The sequence below is a fragment of the Sinocyclocheilus rhinocerous genome, unplaced genomic scaffold (genome assembly GCF_001515625.1).
Source record: "Sinocyclocheilus rhinocerous isolate Xijiao unplaced genomic scaffold, SAMN03320098_v1.1 scaffold950, whole genome shotgun sequence".
In the NCBI taxonomy this organism is placed as follows: Eukaryota; Metazoa; Chordata; class Actinopteri; order Cypriniformes; family Cyprinidae; genus Sinocyclocheilus; species Sinocyclocheilus rhinocerous.
Window position 1 is genome coordinate 535,476 of NW_015637169.1, and position 25,622 is coordinate 561,097.

General features: G+C 36.9%; 2 protein-coding genes across 4 annotated transcripts in view; both read right to left on the reverse strand.

Moving 5' to 3' along the window:
* Positions 1–1,314, reverse strand: part of LOC107748799 (probable ATP-dependent RNA helicase DDX5) — a 4,833-nt gene extending 3,519 nt beyond the window's left edge. The window contains exons 1-5 of the mRNA XM_016563760.1: positions 1,036–1,314; positions 649–745; positions 427–560; positions 270–335; positions 45–186 (exon numbers count right to left, since the gene is read on the reverse strand). Coding sequence (XP_016419246.1) covers positions 45–186; positions 270–335; positions 427–560; positions 649–745; positions 1,036–1,299 — 703 coding nt within the window. The 5' untranslated portion in view covers positions 1,300–1,314. The remainder of the gene's footprint in view (positions 1–44; positions 187–269; positions 336–426; positions 561–648; positions 746–1,035) is intronic.
* A 1,134-nt stretch (positions 1,315–2,448) lies between these two features.
* Positions 2,449–25,622, reverse strand: part of smurf2 (SMAD specific E3 ubiquitin protein ligase 2) — a 57,107-nt gene continuing 33,933 nt past the window's right edge. For all 3 annotated transcript variants that reach the window (XM_016563756.1, XM_016563755.1, XM_016563757.1), the window contains 13 exons: positions 20,937–21,139; positions 18,718–18,802; positions 17,128–17,286; positions 16,954–16,998; positions 12,573–12,771; positions 10,208–10,311; positions 9,656–9,770; positions 9,373–9,551; positions 7,812–7,949; positions 7,011–7,131; positions 6,097–6,298; positions 5,929–6,004; positions 2,449–3,977 (listed from right to left, as the gene is read on the reverse strand). In XM_016563756.1, the coding sequence (XP_016419242.1) occupies positions 3,878–3,977; positions 5,929–6,004; positions 6,097–6,298; positions 7,011–7,131; positions 7,812–7,949; positions 9,373–9,551; positions 9,656–9,770; positions 10,208–10,311; positions 12,573–12,771; positions 16,954–16,998; positions 17,128–17,286; positions 18,718–18,802; positions 20,937–21,139 (1,726 nt within the window). In that variant the 3' untranslated portion in view covers positions 2,449–3,877. The remainder of the gene's footprint in view (positions 3,978–5,928; positions 6,005–6,096; positions 6,299–7,010; positions 7,132–7,811; positions 7,950–9,372; positions 9,552–9,655; positions 9,771–10,207; positions 10,312–12,572; positions 12,772–16,953; positions 16,999–17,127; positions 17,287–18,717; positions 18,803–20,936; positions 21,140–25,622) is intronic.

Sequence of the window (25,622 nt, forward strand, 5' to 3'; positions counted from 1 at the left end):
AAAAAAAAAGCATTTCAAAGATTCGAGCTTTGTTCCACTCATACCCCTTTCCAGGTCCCGGATCTGTGGTCCTTTGGGAGCACCTCCATAGATGCAGGTGGACTTGAGACGAGAAGCTTTGCCGTACTCTGCCGCCACCTGCTGGACCTGCTGCGCCAATTCACGGGTGGGAGCCAACACCAAGCACTAAAGGGATGAAAACCATCTGATTAAACCGCTGATTTTAAGACAAAGATGGAGATATATATTTGACAGGTTGTTGAACTCACAATGGGACCGTCTCCACGCTCCAGGAATGGTTGGTGGTTTATGTGAACAATAGCAGGAAGCAGATACTGAAGAAAAAAAAAAATATATATCATTAAAACCAGTTCAAATGAGTCACAGCCAGACAGTTTACACCAGGATGGTTGAAAAGCATCATACCGAGAGCGTTTTTCCAGAGCCGGTCTGTGCAATGCCAACCATATCTTTGCCACTCAGTGCAACTGGCCACCCCTGAGCTTGGATGGGAGTTGGATCAGTCCAGTTCTGTTTACTGATCACATCCATCACATAGTCTACCAATAAAAATAAAAAAATTAAACAAATAGTTTAACCTTGCAGAGCTCAATATTCAATTTAAAAATAAAACACTGATTAACCTACTTGGAAAGTTTGCTTCATGGAACTTCACAATGGGTTTGGGACAGTCTCGACCCTTCACCGTGATCTCCTTGCTTCTCCTGTAGTGTTCAACATCTTGCTGCAATAAAAAAAAACAAAAAAAAAAACAACATCTTTAAAAATTCTAAACGACAAGAAAAAGAAAACCCACACACTCCCAACTGCATAGAGTATACTTACAGGTGACCTCCGAGCAACTTCAGGATGCTGGGACAGTCTCGACCCTTCACTGTGATCTCCTTGCTTCTCCTGTAGTGTTCAACATCTTGCTGCAATAAAAAAAAACAAAAAAAAAACAACATCTTTAAAAATTCTAAACGACAAGAAAAAGAAAACCCACACACTCCCAACTGCATAGAGTATACTTACAGGTGACCTCCGAGCAACTTCAGGATGCTCCTGGTAGAAGTTCTTCTCAAACTTGGGGAGCTCATCCAGGTTCCAGTGCTTTTTCCGCAGACGCTCACCCGGATTCCCAAACTTCTTGCCCTGAGGAGGTCCACCTCTGCTGCCTCCAAAGCGTGGGGGACCACTGCTGTAACTATTAGTAGATAAACCAGACATTTTAGAATGTTGAGGCTCAATGACAATTAGTTGGCCAGCATTTCTGTGTATATAGGTCAAAAGTACCATAATATCGGCATTGCCACGGTACTAACACTGCACTTCAAGTGTGATTCACACCATTTAAGAGGTTTGATGGGAACAACATTAAAGAACCCCCCCAAAAAACAAAGAAATTATATGTAGAACACTTACAAACCAAAAAATTGGTAGCATCATTGTACAGTAACGTGTCGGATGGCATTGTCATTACATTTTGAATAAATACACCATACAGCTATGTCGCATATCATTGGTTTAACGGGTCTAAAAAACATGGCACATGTACTAATGTACCCAACCTCAAACAAAAACAACAAAAGGTCACTTAAGCAAAACTGAAACGGTCTGAATAATAGATGACAAAAGCTCAGGTTTCGATTCACATCGGGAGTTCTTGTCTGCGCCACGTTTTAACGTCGCTGCCATTTTATTTCCTACCGACAGGAGACAAAGAGGAAAAACCCGGCCGGCATTTTACAACATCACAGCCACATGTGGGCCGACGACGCCTTTAAACGACATAAATCGACGAAATTTATGTTGAACTCCAATTAAACGTGACTTTTTCGACGTTTAAGAAGTGTTTTACACGTTAGAATAACAGACACACCTTTCCCCGCACGATTTCTGTCGTGTAAACGGATACGCACCTACTCATCCGCCTAATACCCTAACACCCTCGATTAAACTGAATCTCACAACAAACACGATAGCGAAATGATTCGCTTCGACGGTAAAAAAAAATATATCATAGTTCAAATACGTTTAAGCTTTTTTGGTCTTTTAAAACTTTCCATGTGTTATTTCATAGTTTTGATGACTCAGATGTGTGTAGAAAGTAAAAACATAGCATGAATGTTCAAACTTGTGACTGCTAATTTAAGTAAGTAATGGGAGCTTCTACGTAGTGAAAAGTTCCCATACTGTCTTTAGATTTGGTCAAATTGAGTCTGACACCTAGAAAACTTGTTAAAAGGGGAATATTTTCACCTACCCCCACTTTTCAAGAGAGAGAGAGAACAAATTCTTTCTTATTCTAATAGGGGCATCTGCCACCTTTGTTCCAAGATGATGCTTAACAGCCCACCTTGGTGTCACAAAAGGATTGTGAAGCACTGTGATACTCTTTTGCCACTGAAGGAACAGGGTTTCAAGCTGTGCATTTCGGAGGCTTACTAAGAGCACACGAGACATGCTTTTATTGTTTTCTGCTAGATTTACACCTAAAGCTGATGTATTTCTATAAAAGATAGAATTGTTTCTTGTTCTTTAGTACAGCGATCCTCCTTTCAGTTCGTCTGTAACGCTCACTGAAGGCCAGTGACATTTGTGATGGTAAAAAAATTCAGTAAATTGGTACTACAATGGGTTACTAATAAATTACAAAAATAACAAGTAATACGGACACTTCTCTCCCTTGATTTCCATGAACGGGTAAACAGTTGCATTTCTTCTTTTAGGAAATAATAACAATTCTAATAAAAAACAGGCCCAGAATATAAATGGTAACAATATAATGGGAAGGTATGAAATGGAAGACACTTCACATCTCATTAACATGCTCATACATATGCATCATATTTAAATCTATTAAAGGGTTCGATTGACATCGGAGACAGATTAGAATACAGTTTACCAAAAAGATGACACCAGTAATGCAACATATTAAAATGTTTTTCTTCACAATTTAAAAAAAAAAAAAAGAAAAAAAAGATGGAATTTGAACATTCAAAGCAAGCCAAAGCCAGCCTCACTGAAGCCATTTCAATGGGCTCAACTTCATTTTTTGCTCTGGAAACATCGGCAACGGTTCCTGCGACCATGCCAATATATTATATCTGTATAGTTTTACTCCTTTAACCTCGTCCTCTCACGCCTCTCATATAAAAATAAAGCTAGACTACCTACCTACCTACCTACCAAAGAATTCATGTATTCGTTCGTTCACTTTCAACAAGCTTATAAGTCCGACTGCAGACGACACCAGTCTTGAGGAATGGAGCACAGGCAGTCAAGATGGTGTCTGGTGTAGGGCAGCCCAGAAGAGGCCAGTGGAGCCGAGTTCCCTGATCGAAAGGAATTCATCTCGCGGCTTGCTAAGGTCCGAGCGGGCCGAAGATCAGCACCCTGTGCAGGTCCCAAATGACAAACTTAGTCTTTTGTTGACGTTTGCATCTTCCTCTCGTCTAGTCTTCGGTAAGGACAGTAGTGCTTCTGCGTTAGCTCATGCCGGCGCGCTCTAGTTCTGCGTGCCCTTCTAAAGTCCGGCCTCTCCTAAAGTCTAGTCTGTGAAAATGCTACATGAAATACTGTTAATATGCTGTCTTAATGCTAAAAATTTTACGTATGGACTTAAAAACAAAAAGAGGAAGAGGAGGTTCCAAAATAGTAAGTAAAAGAGTTACTAGCAGCTGAAACGATACGTTGTTTTCTTCTCTTCGTTTCAAATAATGCAGAAAGATGTGTATAGCAGCATCAGGCGTGGAGTGCTGCGGTATAATCCACCCTTTCCTCAGCCCCTCGTGAGGCCCACACGTCTGCCGGCTGACTGACAGGTCTGTCCCGCCTGGAGAAAGGTTCCTCTGCGAGCGCCGGCGGCGGACGATCATTCCACAGCGAAGCCGCAGGTCTCCTCGATGGCCGTCAGCAGCTTGTCATAGAGTTTGTCGTAGCCCTCGTACGGAGGAATGTCGATACGGTTGAAGCTGAGGCGAAATTAGAAAGAAATGAATAGTGGTGAATTAGTGCAGAAAATGGTTTGTACTAGTGATAGCCTGATTAATTGGCTAATATTTGACTGTTGTATCTTATTATTAGTAGTATATTAGTAACCATTTAACACAAGCATTAGCTGTTCCTTGCTGCTTTGTTAGCACATAATGCACTTTTTCTGTTTTAAAATATGTATACACTACCGTTCAAAAAAATTGGGGTTGGTTAAAAATCTGTTATGCTCACCAAGGCTGCATTTATTTGATGAAAATACAGTCAAACCAGTAATATTGTGAAATATTATTACAAAAAAATTAAATGAAGTTTTCTATTTTAATACATTTTAAGATGTAAGCGGCATTACTCCAGTCTTCAGTGTCACATGATCCTTCAGAAATCATAATAATATGCTGATTTTGTGTTCAAGAAACATTTGTATTATTATTAATGTTGAAAACAGTTGTGCTTCTTAATATGTTTGTGAAAACAGAGTTTTTCAGCATTATTTTATGAACAAAAATTTCAAAAGAATAGCATTTAATTAAAACAGAAATCTTCTATAACACTACAAAAGTGTCTATGGTCACTTTTAAACAGTTTAATGTACATTTGCTGAATAAAAGTAATAGTTTCTTTTCTTTTACAAAAAGAGTAAATAATATTTTAAATATTTCTGTAATTTAATAAACGGAAATAATATCATAAAATGAAAAAAATTAATACAAAAGTGCATATCTATACTAATATATATATATATATATTTTATTCAGCAAATAATGAATTTGCTGAATAAAAGTATTCATTTTCTTCTAACATTTTAATGGTAGTGTATAATATTTTAAATATAAATACACAAAAATTAAGTCCTCTAATTAAATTGTGCAATATCAGTGTGTGTATATATGTGTGTGTGTATATATATATATATATGGAGTAAACAATTTTCATCAGTGTTCTATCAGCTTTTACATACATAAATCTGCATATTTACCTTTACAAAGGCCTATTTTTTTTTACCTTTTTAGATGTAATCATCATCTTACATGTCAAATTATTAAAATGTATCAATAAACTCAATATACACTATAGGGCTGCTACCAGTCAGATTAAATAATTTACACTGCAAATAACAATAATGGTAATATGGTAAAAAAAAAAAAAAGGTAATTTTTGGAGAAAAAAAGGCACTCTTCAGTGTGAACTTGATTAACTATATGAAGTGGTATAAATATACACATTTTCTGCCCCCTTGTCTTGAATTTGTGATCATTCTGAATGTATTTTAATAGACTGAATCATGCAGTGATCAGGCAGAGCGCACTGTAAACGCGCGCTGGACTTCACATAATGCGTGCACTCTGTAGGTGTTTTGAATGTTTTTTTTTTTTCGTCGTGAGAATATTGAGCAAAATAGCTCACTTGTCATGATGTTATTTAACTATATCATGTTATAAATAAACTAAACATTTTTTATTTTTACCTCAGTGTGTTTCTTCTGAGTGTATGTGTGCTGTCACGCTCATTTGTTCTGAAGTCTCGAGACAAACAGAGTGAGCCTCAGCGCGAGCTTGTATTCTGTATTCTGCTAACTTACTGCAATTCTCTCTGATGACGCAGTAACTTGCCGCGGGAAGAAAAAATCTTCGGTCTGTCCAATGATTGTAAACAGTCATTAGGTCCGTCAGACTGAAGATATTTTAGCGGTAATGAAACCAAAAATATTTAAGACCCATCGAATCCGAATTTAAGACATTAAGACTTTTTAAGGCCTTATATTAGGAAAACGTTATTTAAGACTTTTTAAGGACCCGCGGAGACCCTGTATATATATATATATATGCATTGCATTATACTGACTGTTGACTACACTGCCCTCTAAATATTGGCAACTGTCCTTTGAAAAACCCATATTGGTTGATAACTAGTCTATAGAAATGTGCTCACCAAGTGTGTGCTTTGGGCAGATTGTTGGTGCTGGCGTCGATCTGATGGATGGTGAAGAGACGTGGTCCAGCAGCACCTGGATCATACAGCGTTTCAGAGCAAACATATATGTATGATTATCCTTTCTAGATCCTGAATGAGAAACTCATGCTAAAGGACATCAGGTACCTTGCAGGGCTTTGAATCCTTGCAGTGGGACTCTGGAGGAGCCGGTGACAAACTGCAGCAGTCTGGCTCTCCTCTCCTCATCATACGACTCTACGGCCCGCCAGAACCACTTCACGATGTTACTGTCAGGCGTGCAGTGCTTCAGACGGGTGTTTGACTTCCAGTCGTTGATGTCGATCTTCCCGAGTCCACACACAATAAGCTGAAATTGAGACACACTTGAATCATTAGCCATGCTCTGATATAGCAAATGAAATATGCCCTATTACACATTTATCAAGACTAAGGCCCAATCCCAATTCTATTTTATACCCCTTCCCCTTCCCTACCACTACTATGCTGTCACACGTCATCATACGTCGTCTAGCTCCTACAATACACACACCTATGCTGGTGAGCATTACAGCCGTTAATTATCGTTCTATATTAATGCGCTGCTTACTGACACACACACACATATCAGAGATCGCGCAGCTCAGACATCCAGGAGCAAAGATACTTGTCAACGCTGCCCCACGACTTTTATTAACAGTTTAAATACTGAATCGCTACATTATATTTTCCAGCAACAAGAGGATAAAATCGCTGTTTTTGAAGTAAACTCACTCTAAAAAGAGAAACGCAGGCAGCCATGTTGCCGCTGAAGCCGGTTTACGCTGAGATAATTCATACTCCATCGTTTGAAGTGTGGTCCTGAAAAATCTTTGTTTGAAGGGCTATCTGGCCCTTCCCCTTACCCCTACCCCTCCAACCAAAAGAGAATCGAGACACCCCTACCCCTTCACGTGAATGCGCGACACGGAGGGGTAGGGGAAAGGGGAAGGGCTAAGGGGTAGAATTGGGATTGGGCCTAAGAAATCAAGTCGATTGCCTGGTTGAAGTGGATTTATGTTTCTTGAAGTAAGTTTTCATACCTCCAACTCTTTCTCATCAAACGCCTTGAGTAGGTGCTGTGGGATGACCTCATTAAAGCCTTTCTGCAGGGCCAGGAACTGAGCCTCGATGCCCCTCAGGAACCGCCAGTTCACATACAGCCTGCGCAAAAACACGAACAAGACACTTAGGCTATGTTCAGACTGCCAGAAAAAAAAATCTGATTTTTTTTGCATTTCCAGATGTTATCCAGATGGGTTTTTGAAAGTCTAGACAGCAAAAAAACACATGCAAATTAGATTTTTTTCCTCAAATCTGATTCAAACCACATTTGAAGGTAGTTTGAAATGTGATTCCAATCAGATTTTTACAGATGCCTCTCAGTCTGGATGCTCTGGCTGCTCAAATCGGATTTCAAATAATCTTTTGCATCACTCTTAACATGACACGCAACGATAACATCAAAACTGGGCACAGAAATGCCGGAAGCATTCGTACGGTATTCAAAGAAAAATGACAAAACAGAACATCACACTGTATACTACTCTACTAATATTTTTTTTGAGCGAGATGATGCACCTCCACTTTTTATGCATCCATTTTGAAAGCCTCATCACATATTTGGGTACGCCTACATCATTACCAAAGCAACCCATGCAGAGAGGTTGGTTATGTCACACAAATCTGATTTGATCACTTTCAATAGTGTTGACAGTCTGCCAGAAAAGACCTGATATGAGAAAAATCAGATTTGCCTGCATTCTGAACAGCCCTAATGACATCTGCAGAGACACATTAGACAGGGAGGAGGAAGGTGTTCAGAGGCCAAAGTCCACACTCACCTCACATACTCCTTCTTGGTGTCCTGGGTGACAGGGATGCTCTTGCCGTTGGGTTTGAGCTCGTGTTGAATGATCTCTCCGTATGCATTGTGTTCGACACAGAACGTGTGGTCCAACACCCCAGTGATGTCATTATCTCTAAACACAGACAACAGAAAAAAATTAAATTATTATTAGATTAATTATGCATCCCAAAAAAAATAAAAAATAAAAAATAACATTTTATATATATATATATATATTATATTTTATTATATAATTAATTTATTTTAATACTAATTGCGTGATTCCATTAATTGCAGGACTAATTTGAGTGATCTAATGAAGACAAAATGTGATTCAAACTGATGATTTAAAATATCAGTTATACTTTAAGTAAAAATAATACATACTTTTCCTTTAACATCTATATAAACGAAATTTTAAGGTTTGTTTTTTGTCATCTATTTATATATCTAAGCCAGCATAAACTCTCTGGATCCACTTTAATCCCATGTTGAAAGCAGAAAGTGTGTTTTGCATTTCAACATGAACACATTAAGTATATTTTACCAAACGATTACATTTTTCTGATGCTAGTTCATAGTAAAGACACCTAATAATAAGTGGGACCAACTCTCAATAAAAGAAAAAAATTTCCCCATGTATGAAATTAGATTAAAAGAATGGATAATGAAATAATAATTATATATATAATAAAAAAAAAATTTCATTTATTTTGAAAAGACAGTAGTGCTACATACATGTAGCATGAGCAGTTGTTTTTGATTTTAATTAGATTATATAATTTCAAGATTTAAAGCAAAAACAGAAAGGTCTGACTTTAGATTTGTGAAATTATGCTACATAAGACGCCTGCACAAAACAAAAACAGCAGATGGACTGAATGAAACTGCAGATTTATTCTCTGACAGCAGGTGGCGCTTATGGAACAGCAGAAATACAGCGTTTCCTTGGTTACCGCTGTAAACAAAGCAGCTGCTCTTATAAAAACTACTTTAATATGCAAATGCCATTGAAGACGGTCAGCTCCTCTCAGAGATACATTCATATAAACCCCCACATATTTGTCCTTCTATATTTTGAGCATCGCGAACAGTGAGCTTGATCTGCCTGATACAGTATTTTCTCTTTTTTACAGACCTCATAAAAATTCCACACAAATTACATTTTGGGAAATGATTGCAATGCAGTTTGTGTGCAATTCTGGAATAGAGATCGGCCAAAATAAAACTAAAAACCGGTTCAGATTTATAGCCGGCATGCATCTCTTCTTCTGCTCTTTCCTGTTGTGACGGTTAGCGTTGCATTGGATTTGGATTGATCGCCTATGACTGACTGTATTCGTCGTCTGACTGCATGAACCGAACCGTGACGGTTCGGGACGAATACATGTACCGTTACACCCCTAATAAAGTGCTATTATTATAATATAGACATATTATCATTTATCATTCCAGACACTCTTTTGCTGAAAATACAGGCAGAGCAATAACTGTATTACAGTTATTTCGTGTGTATATAATACAGCGCTATAGATGGATGTATAAAGCACACTGACAGGATCCAGACAAGGCTGTTGTGGAGATCTGGATCCACTGACTCCATGTCGTCCAGAGTGATGGGTTTCCCCAGCAACTGCTTGTAGAAGGGCAGAGTGAAGCCTCCGTCTATGTAGTGCCCGTGGAAAACAGCCATTCCCATAATCCTCCCCACAAAGTGGAAATAAGACAAATGCTCCTAAAAACATAAACAAATATTTTAAATTCCTCTTGTTTTTTGGAACATACTAGCATTTGTCGGAGTAAATGGGAAGCTCGTGAGGAAGATCCAGGTCCACTTACCGGATTGACGGCAGAGTCCGGGTTGATCTGTAGCGTGTAGATGTCATCTCGTGAATACTGGAACAGTCCGTAGTATGGATTTAACATCTCATGCGACAGCAAGTACAACCACTCCCTATGACACAAACACACGCAACGGCACAAATTATTGACAGACATTCAGTCGATGATGGCCCACTTTGACACTGTTATACTCTAGTTCTACCACTAGATGGACACACAAGTGTTAAAAGACAGCAGGAAACTGCATTCATAACCCACTTTACTTCCCTATTGTGATACATTTATTAGCGTAAACAGGATATCATTCAAAAATGTATGCCAGGAGTTGATTTTATCCTTCGGCAATTGATTGAATTGTGAAAAGTGATAACAGATGGTTCAAGAAAGTGGAGAAAGCTACATATTATTGAAATGTACATTTTCCTCCAAATTACAAAGACGTGTTTTGCTGTTGAATAATGTTCACAGATGAATCATTCACAATAAATGTCTTAAGAAAACGGGGCCAATTCTGATTTCATGCTCAGCTTTAGGTTTTGTGTCTCATACCTAGCGACTCCACCATAGTCGAGACCTTCCTCTCCTCTGAACTTGACCATCAACCTCTTCCACAGGTCCTTCGGCCTCATCTTCATCACCTGCCGGTATGATTCCTGAGGAAACAGCGGAGATGTGGTGTTGAAATGTAAAAAAGATTACAGGAAGGTCATAAGAATGCAAGTCATCCGTACGGTCACAATTCAATTAAGATGACAAGTTCACACTAAGGGCATAGTAACTAGTTTGACAAACTAGTTTCAGACTTATTTAGCTTTAAATAACCGTCAAGTGTATTTTTTTTAGTTTTTATTTTATTATTTTATTTTATTTTTTGTTAAGTTTTAGTCATTTTGGTGCGTTCTTGTCATTTTTGTAATTTTATTTAAACTATTTTAATGTCTATATATTTGTATTTTATTTTTTATATTTTGATTATTAATAATTGTTTTTAATTATTTGATTTTTAATTGGTTTTAATTATTTTAGAACATCAAGTTAAACGAAATAAAAATGTTTCCTTGGCAACTAGCTGAAATAAAATAAGTTTAAGTGTTTTATTTCTGTTAACGTTTGAGGCAACAAAATATTTTTTTTTAGTTTTGGTTGACTATAATAAGCCTGGTATATGCACAAAACAAAAAAAATCATAAATTATTACAAATTCTTAAAAATATATCAATAATATTAAAGAATGGTATCTAAAACTAATCAGAGAAAAAAAATATTATAATCAAATAAATAGGAATTATTTTAGTTAAATAGTTTAAAATGGAAACTGCTCAAACTGCTCTACATAAAATGGACTGGCAAATTTCTTAATTGAAAACACAAACTGATCCAAATCACCTGCTATTTTTTCCCATCTGATCGTGATTTTGTTTTCTGTAAATCCTTTGATAGCAAGTTTCATTTGATTTGATTCCACAAGATACATTTCAACTGTGTTAAATGCAACACACAAATCTGCATTGCTTAAGTTAAGCCATTTACGCTGCTTCCAGCCCTTGGAGATGCGTCAATTTACTACAGTTGATCTGTCATCTTATGATCTTGCTAAAAAATTCAAAAGAACCCAAACTCATGCGAAGCGTTCATATAATCCGATGTTTACGGTCAGGCTCGTCTGTGGGGAGAGAGCGCAGCATGTTGGAATGCAGCATCCAGAAATGTCTGTGCGCATCCAGCTCAACACCCATAAACACCCTAAAACAGATGACCAAACAGACGCGCAGACCAAAAATCACTTCAAGCTGAGCAAAGAGAGAAGGGGGGTCTAAATGTTGTTCCAACAGGCCCGATATGAGGCTCAGAAACGTGTGCAGTACAAGTCACACGCGTTAGCTGAACTCAGCATGCTAATGAAGTTTAATGTCATGACTGATGCATTAGGGCTTGTGGGTAACATCCAGCAGAGCTCAAAGGCCCTCACAGTAAAGGTTAACCAGGCCTCTGGGCTTGTTAAGCGCTATTAAAGGCTCATTCAGACGGACAGGTGTTACTGGTAAAACTAACAACCTCAAACAACAACAGAGTCAATGTGGATATTGCTGCTTTGTGATTGGTTGAGAGGAGTACGCAAACAAAACAAAACTAAAACTAAACTAAACTAAACTAAAAAGTTATGTGTCCCCTGTTGTAAAATCCAGCATATGCTGGTTAGGTATGTTTTGAAGTATGGCTGCTGGTTTGAGCTGGTTTAAGCTAGTTCTTAGCTGGCCATGTGCTGCTGGTCCTAAGCTGGTCCTGAGCAGGAGCTAGTTGCTTAGGACCAGCACATGGCCAGCTAAGAACCAACTTAAACCAGCTCAAACCAGCAGCCATGCTTCAAAACATACCTAACCAGCATATGCTGTTTTTTTTCAACAGGGTCTGTAAGATTAAAAAAAAAATGTTTTTGAAAGAAGTGTCTCGAAATGGTGAAATGGCCACCAAGGCTGCATTTATTTGATCAAAAATACAGTAAAAACCGTAATATTGTGAAATATGATTAACAATTTAAAATAACTGTATTCTATTTGAATATACTGGAAAATGTAATTTATTCCTGTGAAGCAAAGCTGAATTTTCAGCATCATTACTCCAGGCTTCAGTGTCACATGATCCTTCAGAAATCAGTCTGATATGATGATTTGATGCTCAAGAAACATTTTTGATTATCATCAATTTTGAAAACAGCAAACAGCAACAATTTTTTTGTTTGTTTTTCCAACAGTGGAAAATAACATTTATTTGAAAATAGACATATTTTGTAACATTATAAATGTCTTTACTGTCACTGGATCAATTTAATGCATCCTTGCTAAACAAAAGAATTTCTTTAATAAATAAAGATTTGAAATGAATCTCCTGCAGGTAAAACAATCCAGGGCCTCACCTCAAAGATCTCCTCACGCGAGACCTCGATACGGCAGTGTCCTGCCTGCGGCTGCTGCTGGGACAGCTCCTGTCGCAGGATTTTCAGTTTCTGCACCAGATCTCGCTTGTACTTGGGCACCGTGAGACATTCAGGGTCCTCGGGGAGATTTCCGGGAGACATGACAGACTGAGCCTGCTCCTTCAGCTGTCCGGGACGACTGTGGAGTAAGAGCGAGGGGAGAAGAGAAAGGGGCTAATAAAACGAGATGAAACGTTCTGTCAACATGCACACAAACACTGCAGCCTGACCCCTTCTTCACCTCGATGCCAGAGCAGCGTCGCCCTTTTAGTGCCAACTCACAGGTATCTGTCACGCCAGCACCGGACAAAAAAGAGAGCTTCCAAATACATCAAGTGAGGACACAAGTTCACTTCACAAGCTCCAACACGGTCCTGAACTGATATAATGCTGAATACACAGTCGGCTCAATCTGAACACTTAATGTCACTGCATTAAATTACACAATGTCAAACGATGTAGCATCTGCAAACAAATGAGTAAAGCCTTCAGTGCTAGACAAATAAAGATGGAGTGAGACACATTCTTTAATATTTCTTCATGTGACACGGCTCCTTACACTCGTTCTCCGTCTGCACGTGACCCACATTCCTCAAATATTCCCTTCCTCCCGTTCTCTTTCCTTGACACGCAGAAGCTCACTTCTCTTTGCCTGCAGTTTTCCTGCTTCATGCACTGTTTAAAGAGCTTACAGTAACTGCTCTAAGATCTGGTTTGAATCTGAATCAATGTAAACACAATCAGTCTAGATGGGTTCTTACTGCTGCTTTGTAAAAACAGCCTGAGGTGCATTATCCTAACTCTGACGCATGGGTATGACAAATATGCATATCCGAGAAGATATAAAGGAGAAATTTAGTTTAAAACAAGTTCTTAGAAATGTCAGCAAAATTTCTGCAGTAGAGTAACTATCAAGAAAATAAGCAATAAATATTCTTCATACACCTTGAATACATTTATATACACGTTAATCATTAATAAAAAAAACAAACAAACAGTTTTAAGCTTATATTTAAAGGTACAGTTGAATTAATTTCCTTTTTTCTTGTTATAATTATCATTTTTACAAATATCATGAACATTAATCCATTTGACCTAGTAAAAAAAGAGCAAAATATCATAAAATAGAACAACATATGGCTTCAGTCATGTGACAATGACTTTTATGTACGTAGATAAAAGTTTTTCAAATCTTAATATTATTTCATAAATAATATTTTATTAATAAATTAAATATTCTTTTTATTATTTTATTCACTCTTATCTAGCTTCACACTTACATTATTTAAAAATAAAGAACAATAAAGATTATACCAAATAACTTGTGCCGGACATATATTTTTACAAGAATTTAAGCCTTTTAAAGATACTTTTGTATGTTATTATAGAATCATTCTGTCATTATGTCTATTACGATTAGGTTTTTGTTCTTTAAGGACCACAAAAAAATACCAAAATTAATTGAATTGAAAAAATTTTTATGAAATAAGACTTATATTCCAGTTAATATCTGTAAGAATTGCATATTTAATATATTTCTGAATAACATTTTTATTAAATAAGACATGTATTCCAGTTAATATCTGTAAGAATTGCATATTTAATATATTTCTGAATAACATTTTTATTAAATAAGACATGTATTCCAGTTAATATCTGTAAGAATGGCATATTTCATCTATTTTTTAATTCATTTTTATTAAATAAGACATATTCCAATTAATATCTAAGAATTGCATATTTAATATATTTCTGAATAACATTTTTATTAAATAAGACATGTATTCCAGTTAAAATCTGTAAGAACTGCATATTTTATATATTTTTGAATAACAAGCTTCATGTCATTTACCGAAACACCCAGATAGCACATTTTTTTGGATCACTTTTTTGCCATTAGTGACCATTAGTGATCCTTGAAATGCTGGATGTGGATCAAGAGGGTGGATCCATCAAAAGACGACAGCAACTGAAGCATGCACACACGCACAGCCCCAATCACCCGCCCACCCGAAGCTCCCAGCACGCACTTAAAATTACTCACGGAGCGTGAGATCATAAACCCATCAAGGTTGAGAGGAAAGCACACAGCAGAGAGGATTTTTGCCTGATGACAGAGAGGTGAGATCTTCTGCGCTGATAAAAGGCAGATGTTTCGACAGATATCCACATAATCTGTCTGATGCCTTCTCCAAAAGTGAGACTACTGCAGCGCCAGGAACGCCTTGACAGTTCGTTCGCTTGACGGATGACGTCTCAATGCAAATGATCTGCTCGCACTGAGGTCTGGTATCTCAGTGTGGAAAACATGGCAATGCGATATAAAATCAAAATCTAGGTCATTAACATATTGTGGTTCTGTCTAGTTTATAATTATTCTAAGCTATATTGTGGTATATTGCACACTTTTGTTGCTCTATTATCTGCAATACATTCATAGCTCATTGAGATAATTTGGAAATAATTAAGTGTGTGCTGGCCTAAAGCTTCAGTACATTTCAGACTTGCTGTGAATGGTGGACAATGTCATATTTAGTGAGTGAAGTGAAGTGACGTGACATGTGGCCAAGTATGGTGACCCATACTCGGAATTAGTGCTCTGCATTTATCCCATCCAAAGTGCACACACACAGCAGTGAACACACACACACACCGTGAACACACACCCGGAGCAAGCAGTAGCCATGGTTACGAGTCCAACTCTCTAACCATTAGGCCACGACTTCCCTTTATGTGAAAAACAACAACTAAAAACAGTTTCTTACTGTACTACTATATACACCGTATGGCGACTGCTAGGGTGTTTTCTCACAGGGTAATTGGTTGCCCTAAATGTCATGAACATAACATAAACATGCTCATAATTGTAATGCTACAAGCTCTTACTAAACAAATATTCATTAGGGATTATCAAATGACTAAATCTCTCTAGTACTATTGTCAAACAGCTAATCAAAACTAGCAATAGATCATTATTTGTCAGTTTAAGATTAGCTCCATTATATGGAAGACTGTTTCCACCTACGAAAAAAGGCATGTTTACATTATTTTTTTTGTAACTGTGTTTTTCTTTCTTCCTCCTTTTTTTTTTTTTTTACATATCATGCATGTCTGAGTCATACATGTTATGTAGTACTATTAAGGTTACTCAATTTAACCTGGTAAATATGTAAAAATATCAAATATATATATATCTATAAATAAAAAAAAACAATAAAAATGATTTTGGTGGTACAAGTTTTTTTCAAATATTATTCTTTTCAAGTACTGTGTTTTTAAAATATAATATTAATATTTTTTAAATGTTATCCACCAAATAAAAGAAAATTGGCTTCACTGCTTACATTATTTAATAGATAATTCATACATAAATTACGCTAAATGATTATAGGAGTAATATTTTCTCACTACTCTGACTTATTTGTTATCTTAAACTTTATCTTTTGAAGTATTACCTTGTTTATCTTTTAAATTCGTACCTTATCTTTATTTGTTTTACTCTATTTTATACTTTTTGAGTGATAATTATGCCTGCTTGGTCGATTAACAGAGGTTTGAATTTCAAACAGGGCTGTCAAACAATTAATCACATTCAAAAAAAAAGTTTGCGTTTACATAATTTATGTGTGTGTACTGTGTATATTTATTATGTATATTATTACATATTATGTATGTAAATACACACATGCATGTACATATTTAAGAAAAATGTTATATTTGTATATAAAATATTTATCTTTACATATAAAATATATACATACACATATACATATTTTTTAAGTATATACATGCGTGTGTGTATTTACATATACATCATAAATATACACATCACACACACATATATTATATAAACAAAAACTTTTTTAATTTTGGATGCGATGATTCACAATCAATTGTTTGACAGCACTAAGTTTTTACAGTACATATTTTCCTTTTTTTTTTTTTTATATTGGCAATGCTCATTGAAAAAGCCATATTGATCTATCCCAGTTCAAACATCCTGGTTAAAAGGTAGATGCTTCTCATTGTGAAAAGATACTATGCAGGTGCAATGCTTCATTTGCGAGCTCCTACGTGAACTGATATTCCCAGACTTGTGAGATTTCACCTGTACCCCACCGAATATTCTGCTTACTGCAAGAACATGAAGTGGGAAGACGGAATGTGGGACACGTCCTTTGATCTGTCAGGACAGGAAAAGAGAAACTCGATCCCTCCCCATTAATGCATTCCTCTGGCTCACACGACACACACAAGCTTGCACGCAGATAAAACAGAGATAAAATGCTCCGACTGCAGAGAGTCCGAATTAATTCCTTACCTGCTCTGAGCCTCAACGGCACCACGGGAGCCATTCGGACTGGGACTGTAGGAATAAAGGTGAAACACGACAGGATGAGACTTCAGCAATACCACAGCGTCACGCACATTGTGCGGCTAGTTCCTGTCTCTAGTGGTTTCTAGGTTAAATGGCGCCTGGTTGAGTCTGACTCACTTTAAGACGAGGTGCAGGTTAGCGGAGAGACGCGGGTCTGTGAATTGTGTGGTCCGGTTGTTGTGGTCCACAAAGTACACTCGTCCGGTGGCTGTGTTTCTTATCTCCCAGCCTGGAGGCAATGGGCCCAGCTCCTCACAATTCACATTACTGAGATCCCTGCAGAGAGAGAGGCACAGACGAATTATTAGGAATATAATTATACATATTATGATTATTGTAATCATTAAATTAACATGATCATAATATTATTAATATTATGATTTTTTAAAGCCGTTTATGTGCTCTTGCACACAGAACGGGAGTTTTCTCCTTGTTGAGATGATAAATTATTATGATACGTTAATTATAATACTACTTATATTCTATAGTTATAATATCATTACATTAAGTACAGTATTTCAAAGACAATGTCATAGAGCCATTTGGGAAGCATAATGTGCATAAAAACATCTGGAATATATTTCTACTTCTTTCGCTGGATGATTCAGCAACATACTAAGTTTCATGTTATAGAGGTGATTTTTAATAAAATAATTTTTTGTTATCATTTAATTAAAATTATTATTTTTTGCTTTTCTCTATACTGTATATGTAGGACACATAAAATGTATCCACATTTGAAAATATTCATTCAACAAATCAAATTGGATTCACTGCTTGCATTATTTAAATAAAAATATAAGTCGTATAAGTCGAAGTTGGTGGTGAAAAATTTTTGAAAGTTTATTATAAGTCATAATAAACTTTCACCATTTTTACATTTTTAAATTCTTTCTATATAGATTGTACCTTTGTCTTTAAGATAACTTAAATTAAGAAAAAACTATATATTTTTAATATAAAAATGTAAAATAAATAAGAAAATTTTGAAAATAATTTATATCATGATAATCATGATTTGATAGTGGAAATGATATTAGTGGAAATGAAAATGCCTAGTATTCATAAAATAGCACTAACATATAGCTTAAATATATTTCAACATGCTCCTCAGACTGAAGTTCGAGTAAACGTGTGGAGGGGAAGACAAAAAAAACAACAAGAACAAAGTGAGAAAACAGACAATACAAAGATCAAAAAGACAAAGTAAAAAAATTAGACAAAACAAACTTCAGGGATGTTGCTTTCAGGCTTCTGCCAAATATCATCAAACTAATAGAGCAAAAAATGTGCAGCACTGCAAAAATGCTCAATGTCAACTCTGAAAAGACTAGAAAAATAACCCGTAGCCCACCCTCATTTTTTCAATCACGTTCATGCACTCGGATAAATGACAAGCAGCTTTGCCTACACAAACACTGGCTAAACGGTCCCCGCATATAGAGCTTCCAAGTCCACGTCTTCTCAGTTTTTGTCCAAACCATTTAACAGCACTGAGCTTTGAGGCATTTTTCACTAATAATAATATCTGATTGGTCAAAAACCAATAGCTGTATATAACACATTAATGTTTTGATTTTGTCACTAAAAATGACTTCATGCATTGCATTTGGTTAGGACAAGGTTTGCAAACAAATCCAGTGTAAAATAGAAGTTAAACAAGTGAAAAAATTTGAACAGTAATGAACGTGTAAAAAGGTAAGGTACCTGGGCACTCTGGGGTCGTGCCATGTGCTGACGCCCGTCTGCGTGTGCAGGAAGTACACCTGACCCTGCTGCGTGGTCCTTTGCTCTGTCAACAAACACCAGGGGGCACCATTGGTCATTCACAATGTGAAAAAATGACAAATACAATCATTGTTTATGAGCTTATGCATGCACAGCAGTGATACTTTCATTCTTTCACTTTCAGTTTGATTCCATCACTGTAAACTATGACCGCATCACACAAATGAATCCTCATTAAGAGAAAATAATGGCTAAATATAAACAAGAAGATTCATTTTAATTGATGTTAACACAAAACCAACAAAGATCATGTTAATCTTCCATATTATGGGGCTTTTCTTTCTTTAATGAATCTATTGGAGTTAAAGGAGGACAGAGCTTCATGAATCTGTGTGATTTATCTGTGTGGTGGCTTTGAAATGATGGAGATGAAGTCACAGATTCAGACAAATCACCTTCAATAAACTCTCAAAGTATTATCACTATATATTTTCTCCCATATCGACTGATATTGATATTTAACGTGATGTTCATTTCATACTATTAATAGGGAAGAAAATGCATTTCACATGAATGTAAAAATAATTTTTTTTAAATAAACTCCACAGTATAAGCTACCTTTAAATTTAGGGCCCCATGTGTTTGATCAATTAATACAAAGTTATTATGAAAAATGTTGACTAATGAAAGTCATTCGTAGAACGTTAACAATTTAATAAATCTTTTAAAACATAATTAATTTTCAACAAAACGTTGCATTTTTATTGACAATTATATACTGTATAAATTAAAACATGGATGAAAAAATATCTTGGTTGCATGATAATCCTTAAAAAATAATAATGCAATTTATTAAAACACTACATATATTATTATTACATTAAAAAGTTCATTCTACTACTATATAATAGTAATATAGTTTTGTCAGTGACTAAAGTTAAACCAAGCTTTTAATTCAGTGGTTTGTTCTGAAGATCTTTGTATTTCTGTGTATTTTCAGATAGTTTTACCAAATAATATGTGACCCTGGAGCACAAAAGCAGTCTTAAGTCGCTGGGGTATATTTGTAGCAATAGCCAAAAATACATTGTATGGGTCAAAATGATTGATTTTTCTTTTATGCCAAAAATCATTAGGATATTAAGTAAAGATCATGTTCCATGAAGATATTTTGTAAATGTCCTACCGTAGATTCCAGATTTTCAAATAGTTGTATCTCGGCCAAATATGGTCCTATCCTAACAAACCATACATCAATGGAAAGCTTATTTATTCAGCTTTGAGATGGTGTATAAATCTCAATTTCAAAAAATTTACCCTTATGACTGGTTTTGTGGTCCAGGGTCACAAATGGTAAAATGGTGAACAATACAATACTAACAATACTAATAAACAATACCGTAGATTAAATTTGGTCGCACTTTATTTTAAAGTCCAGTTCTCACTAAATACGACAATAAACTCCTAATTGCTGCTTATTAATAGTTAGTAAGGTAGTTGTTAAGTTTAGGCATTGGGTAGGATTAGAGTTGTAGAATATGGTCATGCAGAATATCTGCTTTATAAGTACTAATAAACAGCCAATATGTTAATAATAGGCATGCTAATAAGCAACTAGTTAATAGTGAGAATCGGTCCCTAAACTAAAGTGTTAGCCGAAATTTTTTAGCCACTCACAACAAACCAGATCATCAAGATGTGGGTTAAATATCAGAAAAATACTTGAAAGTTTATTATTGACAGTGAATTTGTTTATTTATTTTTTTATGTATACTGATATATCACCCAGCCCATCTCATAAAGTCCCTGTTCCACACATGAACTTGACCTGCATCTCATGTCTACAGACCCACATTCAGCTACTTGAGCAGAGGACAGCACACAGAACTCTGTTTAACCTGTGTCTATAACCTCTGTCCTCTGAATCTCTCCACGGACTCTCACACACACACGCACACAGACATAGTGGGATTTCCAGGTCACCCGTCTGACCCTGCAGCTGGCGCTGACGGCACGTCTGAGATTTTTCAGACGAGCTCCTTTTCTACAGCTCAAGAGACATTTTAATTACTCCTGCTGCAGCACAAATTTCCAGTGCAAGTGCATATGTGTGTGTGTGCGCAGGGTGCATTTTTGACCTTTGCAAGCTGGCCAGTATTAATGGAAGAACTGATGTGTATGTGTGTGTTTGAACGAACCGTATCCCTCAGGCAGGTCGGGCGGTGTGTGTAGGTGAGTCCTGCTCATGTAGTTTCTGTGTCTCTGAGAGCGAACCCTCCGCTCCTGCACCCGGGGATCATCCGCAGGTACGCCCGCTGCCCCGTTGGGCGTCATGATGGGCGTGTTCTCATCCACCAGGCAGCTGAGCGGCCGGCCGGGGCTCGAGTACTCAGACGCAGGCCTGTGCGTGTGAAAGAGGAAATGAGAGCATGAGGGACAACAGACTACATTAAAATAGTTGAAATGTTTGGCGCTAGCAACATTAAGGTCATGGGTTCGATTCCCAGGCAAAGTTTTGAATGCAAAGTTTTGAGTCCCTTGAATAAAAGTGTGTGATAAATGTGTAAGTAAAATGTAAATGTGAAATTGAAACCAAAGATTACATTGCATTTTTAAAATAAATATTATCATAAATATTGGAACGATGAAACATCTTAGTTCTTGAAAACACCTTCTAGTTTCCAGATTGAGTTTTTTTCTGAAATTACAAAATTAAGTCTATTTACATGGTCCTATCTACATGGTTTGGACTTTGCTGGCAAAAAAAAAATAATTTAAAATTAAACCAGCCAAAAGTTAGTTTGCTGATCTTAACTGGTTTAAAATGGTCTCCCAGAAAGAGTGGCTAAGTTGGTGATTAGCTTGACAAACTAAAAAAATTAAAAATCCCTTTAAACCCAGCCAACAGATCAGACATGAAGCCATTTTAGGCTAGTCTGTCCTATTCAACAAAACTACGCCAAACCCAATGGCCTGGAAAGTAATTTAGGCAAGCCAAAATACCTTGATCCTCCTACATCCTACAAGACTTTATTTTAGTTTGCAAACCATTTGCACCTCTAACAAAAATACAAAAATATTTATAAAAAAGAAAATTGTATAAAGTAAAACAAAAACAAAAAATAAACTTACAATAAATTAAAATAAACGAAAAATAAAAAAGTAAAAATGAATAAAATAATTAATTTTTTAAATAAAAATAAATAAAATATAAAAAGTAAAATCATAATAAAAAAATTAAAAACATAATAAAATAAAAACAGAAGTAAAACATAAAAGTAAAATCATAATAAAAAGCAAAAAAAAATAAAAAAAATAAAAATAGAAATAAAACATAAATAAATAAAGCTAATTTGAATCGGTGTAATGTGGTGTTTTGTTTCATGTTCATGTTTTCCATGTCTTTTATTTTGTAATTGTTTCATGGTCCCTGTTTGTGTCATGCTTCCCTTGCCCTAATGTATTCATGCCATTGGTTCCCCTGTTCATTGTGTCATGTTCTGATTGGTTGTCTTAGTCATGTGTCTTGTTTCCCATTGGTTTGTTCTTGTCATGTGACCCTCTTGTTTCCTATAAGTAGCTTCATGTTCCCATTGTGCCCTCGTCGTGTATTGTATGTATTTAACCCGCTGTTGGTGAGTCTAGTCTGTTTATGTCAAGTCTGCTCATGCTATGTCTGTTCAAGTCAAGTCTGTGTTTCTTGTTTGGATATCAGCTGTAAATAAAATAGCACTTGGGTTCTCACTTACGCTCGCCTTCAGTGGATGATTCATTACAATGGGTCACCCAGCTTAACCAGCTGAAAAATGCCTGAATATCCTTCTAAAACCAGGCAAACGACCAGATTAAGACCAGCAAAACGTCTTAAGCCCCGTTCACACCAAGAACAATAACTAAAGATAACTATAAAGATAACGATATTAGCGTCCACACCAGCGAACGATATCGTCTGTTTATTCTAAGCGCACACGCGTCTGCCGCTTTAAATTCTCGAGCTCGTTACAGCAGGATGGATTCTGATTGGCTGTCAGTTTTTTATCGTTCATCAGCTGGAAAAAAATCGTTTTGAAAGTGATTCCAACGATATCGTTTCTCTTTGTCTTTATCGTTATAGTTGTAGTATGGACTCTGCTATTCTTTAATATTGAGAACGATTTTTAGAACTGTATCTTTATCGTTATCTTTATAGTTATTGTCCTTGGTGTGAACGGGCCTTTAGGCTGGTTTATGCTGTTGTTTCAGTAGGCTCATGTAACAATTTGGTTGCTCTGCTGGGTTACAGATTCATATTAAAACAATACAAACGGGTATTAGCTGTGGAAACCCAAGCACACAATAGTGTGACCTTTTGGTGTGAGGTTCAAATCTCAGTAGTACAAAATGTACAGCTGCTTAGGAAACTAAATGAATAATGTAACGGTGTCAGCGCCCTGCGGTCTCCGTAGACAAACACTGGCAAGCAGCGCCGCGAGGAGCCGAGTGACTTTCAACGTGACAAAGTCGCAGACCTGCAACCTCTCCAAACAAGGGAGTGAATTTCTGTCCAGCTCCAGCTGCCCAGGTCGACCGTAAGTGCTGTTATTGTGAAGTGGAAACATCTAAGTGCAACAGCAGCTCAGTCGTGAAGTGGCTGGCAACACGAGCTCACCGAACGAGGACAGAGTGCTGAATCATGTAGCGCATAAACACAGCCTGTACTCGCTTTCAATATTCCCTCTGTTCCACTCCGTTTCAACACATCCGAGCCTTTGGAAGCAACGTCAGAACCAAAATGGTGTTTCAAGAGCTTCAGTGGCTGTGAATTGTAATGCGTGCTGCACACTAGGACTAGTCGCCCAGTGTCGACATTTAACCTCACTAACGTGCTTATGGCTGAACTGAACCAAATCCCCCCAGTCTAGAGGAAAGACTAGAAAAATAGAGGCTGTAGAGTAGAAACAAAAGAGTAAATGGGTGTTTTTGGAATAAAATAGAGGACAGTTGCACCAACTAGTCGACTAATCGATTGGTCTACTTTAATGCTCTGCCATGATGCTTTAAAGGGGTCATCGGATGCAAAATTCACTTTTACATGTTGTTTGAACATAAATATGTGTTGGCAGTGTGTGTACTCAACCTCCCTATAATGATAAAAATCCACCCAGTGTTTTTTTTTAATCCCTATAAATAATATCCCCTTTCTCAAATCAAGCAGTTCTCAGATTCTTAGCTGTGTGACGTCAAACAGACCCAGGCCCCTCCCACGATTGTTGATTGACACTAGCGTTTTACCTTAGACTCGCCCTGAGTGAGCTGTCATCAGTCCGCCATTGTTTGACGCCGGAGCAGATGTAGACAAGAATGTCTCCTAAGCGATTGAGGTGTTTTGTTGTTGGAGGTAATAATCAACATAGCTGTCGTCATTTACTCATGACATCTGAACCGCTGAAGACGCAGTGGATTACTTTTGTTTTTGAAGGGAATGCGCCCCCGATCTACCTAAATGCGGTTATCTTCGCATGAATCATTCGTGATCCAGCTTCACCTCCAGAAGAAGTGAGTATATACGTTTTTTTTTAATGAACAGTCTTTGCAAACTGCCTTTCCTAATAATGTGCTAGTTAGCAAGTTTCACGATGAATGCAGCTAAAGTTTATCGTCTCAGAGAACGGCTCATCACCCCACGGAAGAGAGGGGCGGGGCGAGCAGAGCTCATTTACATTTTAAGTATGTTATAGACTTTTCATTAAAACCCTAAAGAATCATACCAACTTGTGGAAAATGGGCATCTGATGACCCCTTTAAGCTTGATATAGAAATCTTTGAAGTCCACATTTACGCTACGATTTTAAACAGTTAAAATGACAAATAAATGCATGCTCCAAAAGCGCTCCACAAGACGTGTGATAATACCATCTGGATGCTCAACACTGAACGGGAGAATGCACGTTTTAAACAGTTTATTGTACAGGGAAGTTAATCGCCGTTCTAATCTAATGCCCTGCTGCATTGTAATGCACACACATAGGCTACAGACAGTAGCTCGTACATCACGCACACATCGCGCACACAGAATCATTCAGTAGCGCAGAGCGGAAATGTATTGTCAACCCTCTTCTGTGATTTCTCAATAATATAGCTCAGAAACTGAAAAGTTATAGCATTTTTTTAGTAACTAAAACGCACAGCTTCACTACTAGTAGAGAGACGCTGCCAGGTAGAATTCATTCACACACGCAATCGCTCTCACATTCATATGAATGTAATCTTTACTGTGCTACTTTATCTGTATCTGATTTAGAACGAGCAGAAATCTGTGAGAAATATAACGACCCAAAGACAAAAGAACTGATAAAAATGAGCTGTTATAGGAGCAATAGCCCTGTGGGCAGCGCTGTGTCACATGCCATAGCTGTGCACAAGGTGTTCGAGTCTCAGCTCAAGCTTCAGGCTTATTTGTTCATTAATGACGTCATCAGCAACTTGTTGACGTCGACTCTACTTTTATCACATAAATGTCGACTTAGAAAAATCTGATCTGATCTGAATCGTTCAACCCCTATTATGCACCCTAAATACACTTAATGAAAAAATATTTTCACACGTCTCCTATTATTTGAGCTAAATTCATTTATGTTGGAGACGCTGTCCTGGGCTGAGTTTCCCAAATGCATCGTAAGCATAAGTAGATCGTAGAGACCAAAGCGTTTGGGAAACGCAGTCCAGACCAGCGTTTTTTCTAGATCTTCGTCTTGGAATGTTGCCTGGAATGTTTCTTGGTCTGTATGGTTGAGTGTTTCCTTAAAAATTTATGAAGTGGGGATGCTCCAGACGCTGCTGTATATCTTTCAGCTGTATTCTGGATACATTTGGGTCAGTGTCTGAGATGGCAAAGAAGACAGATG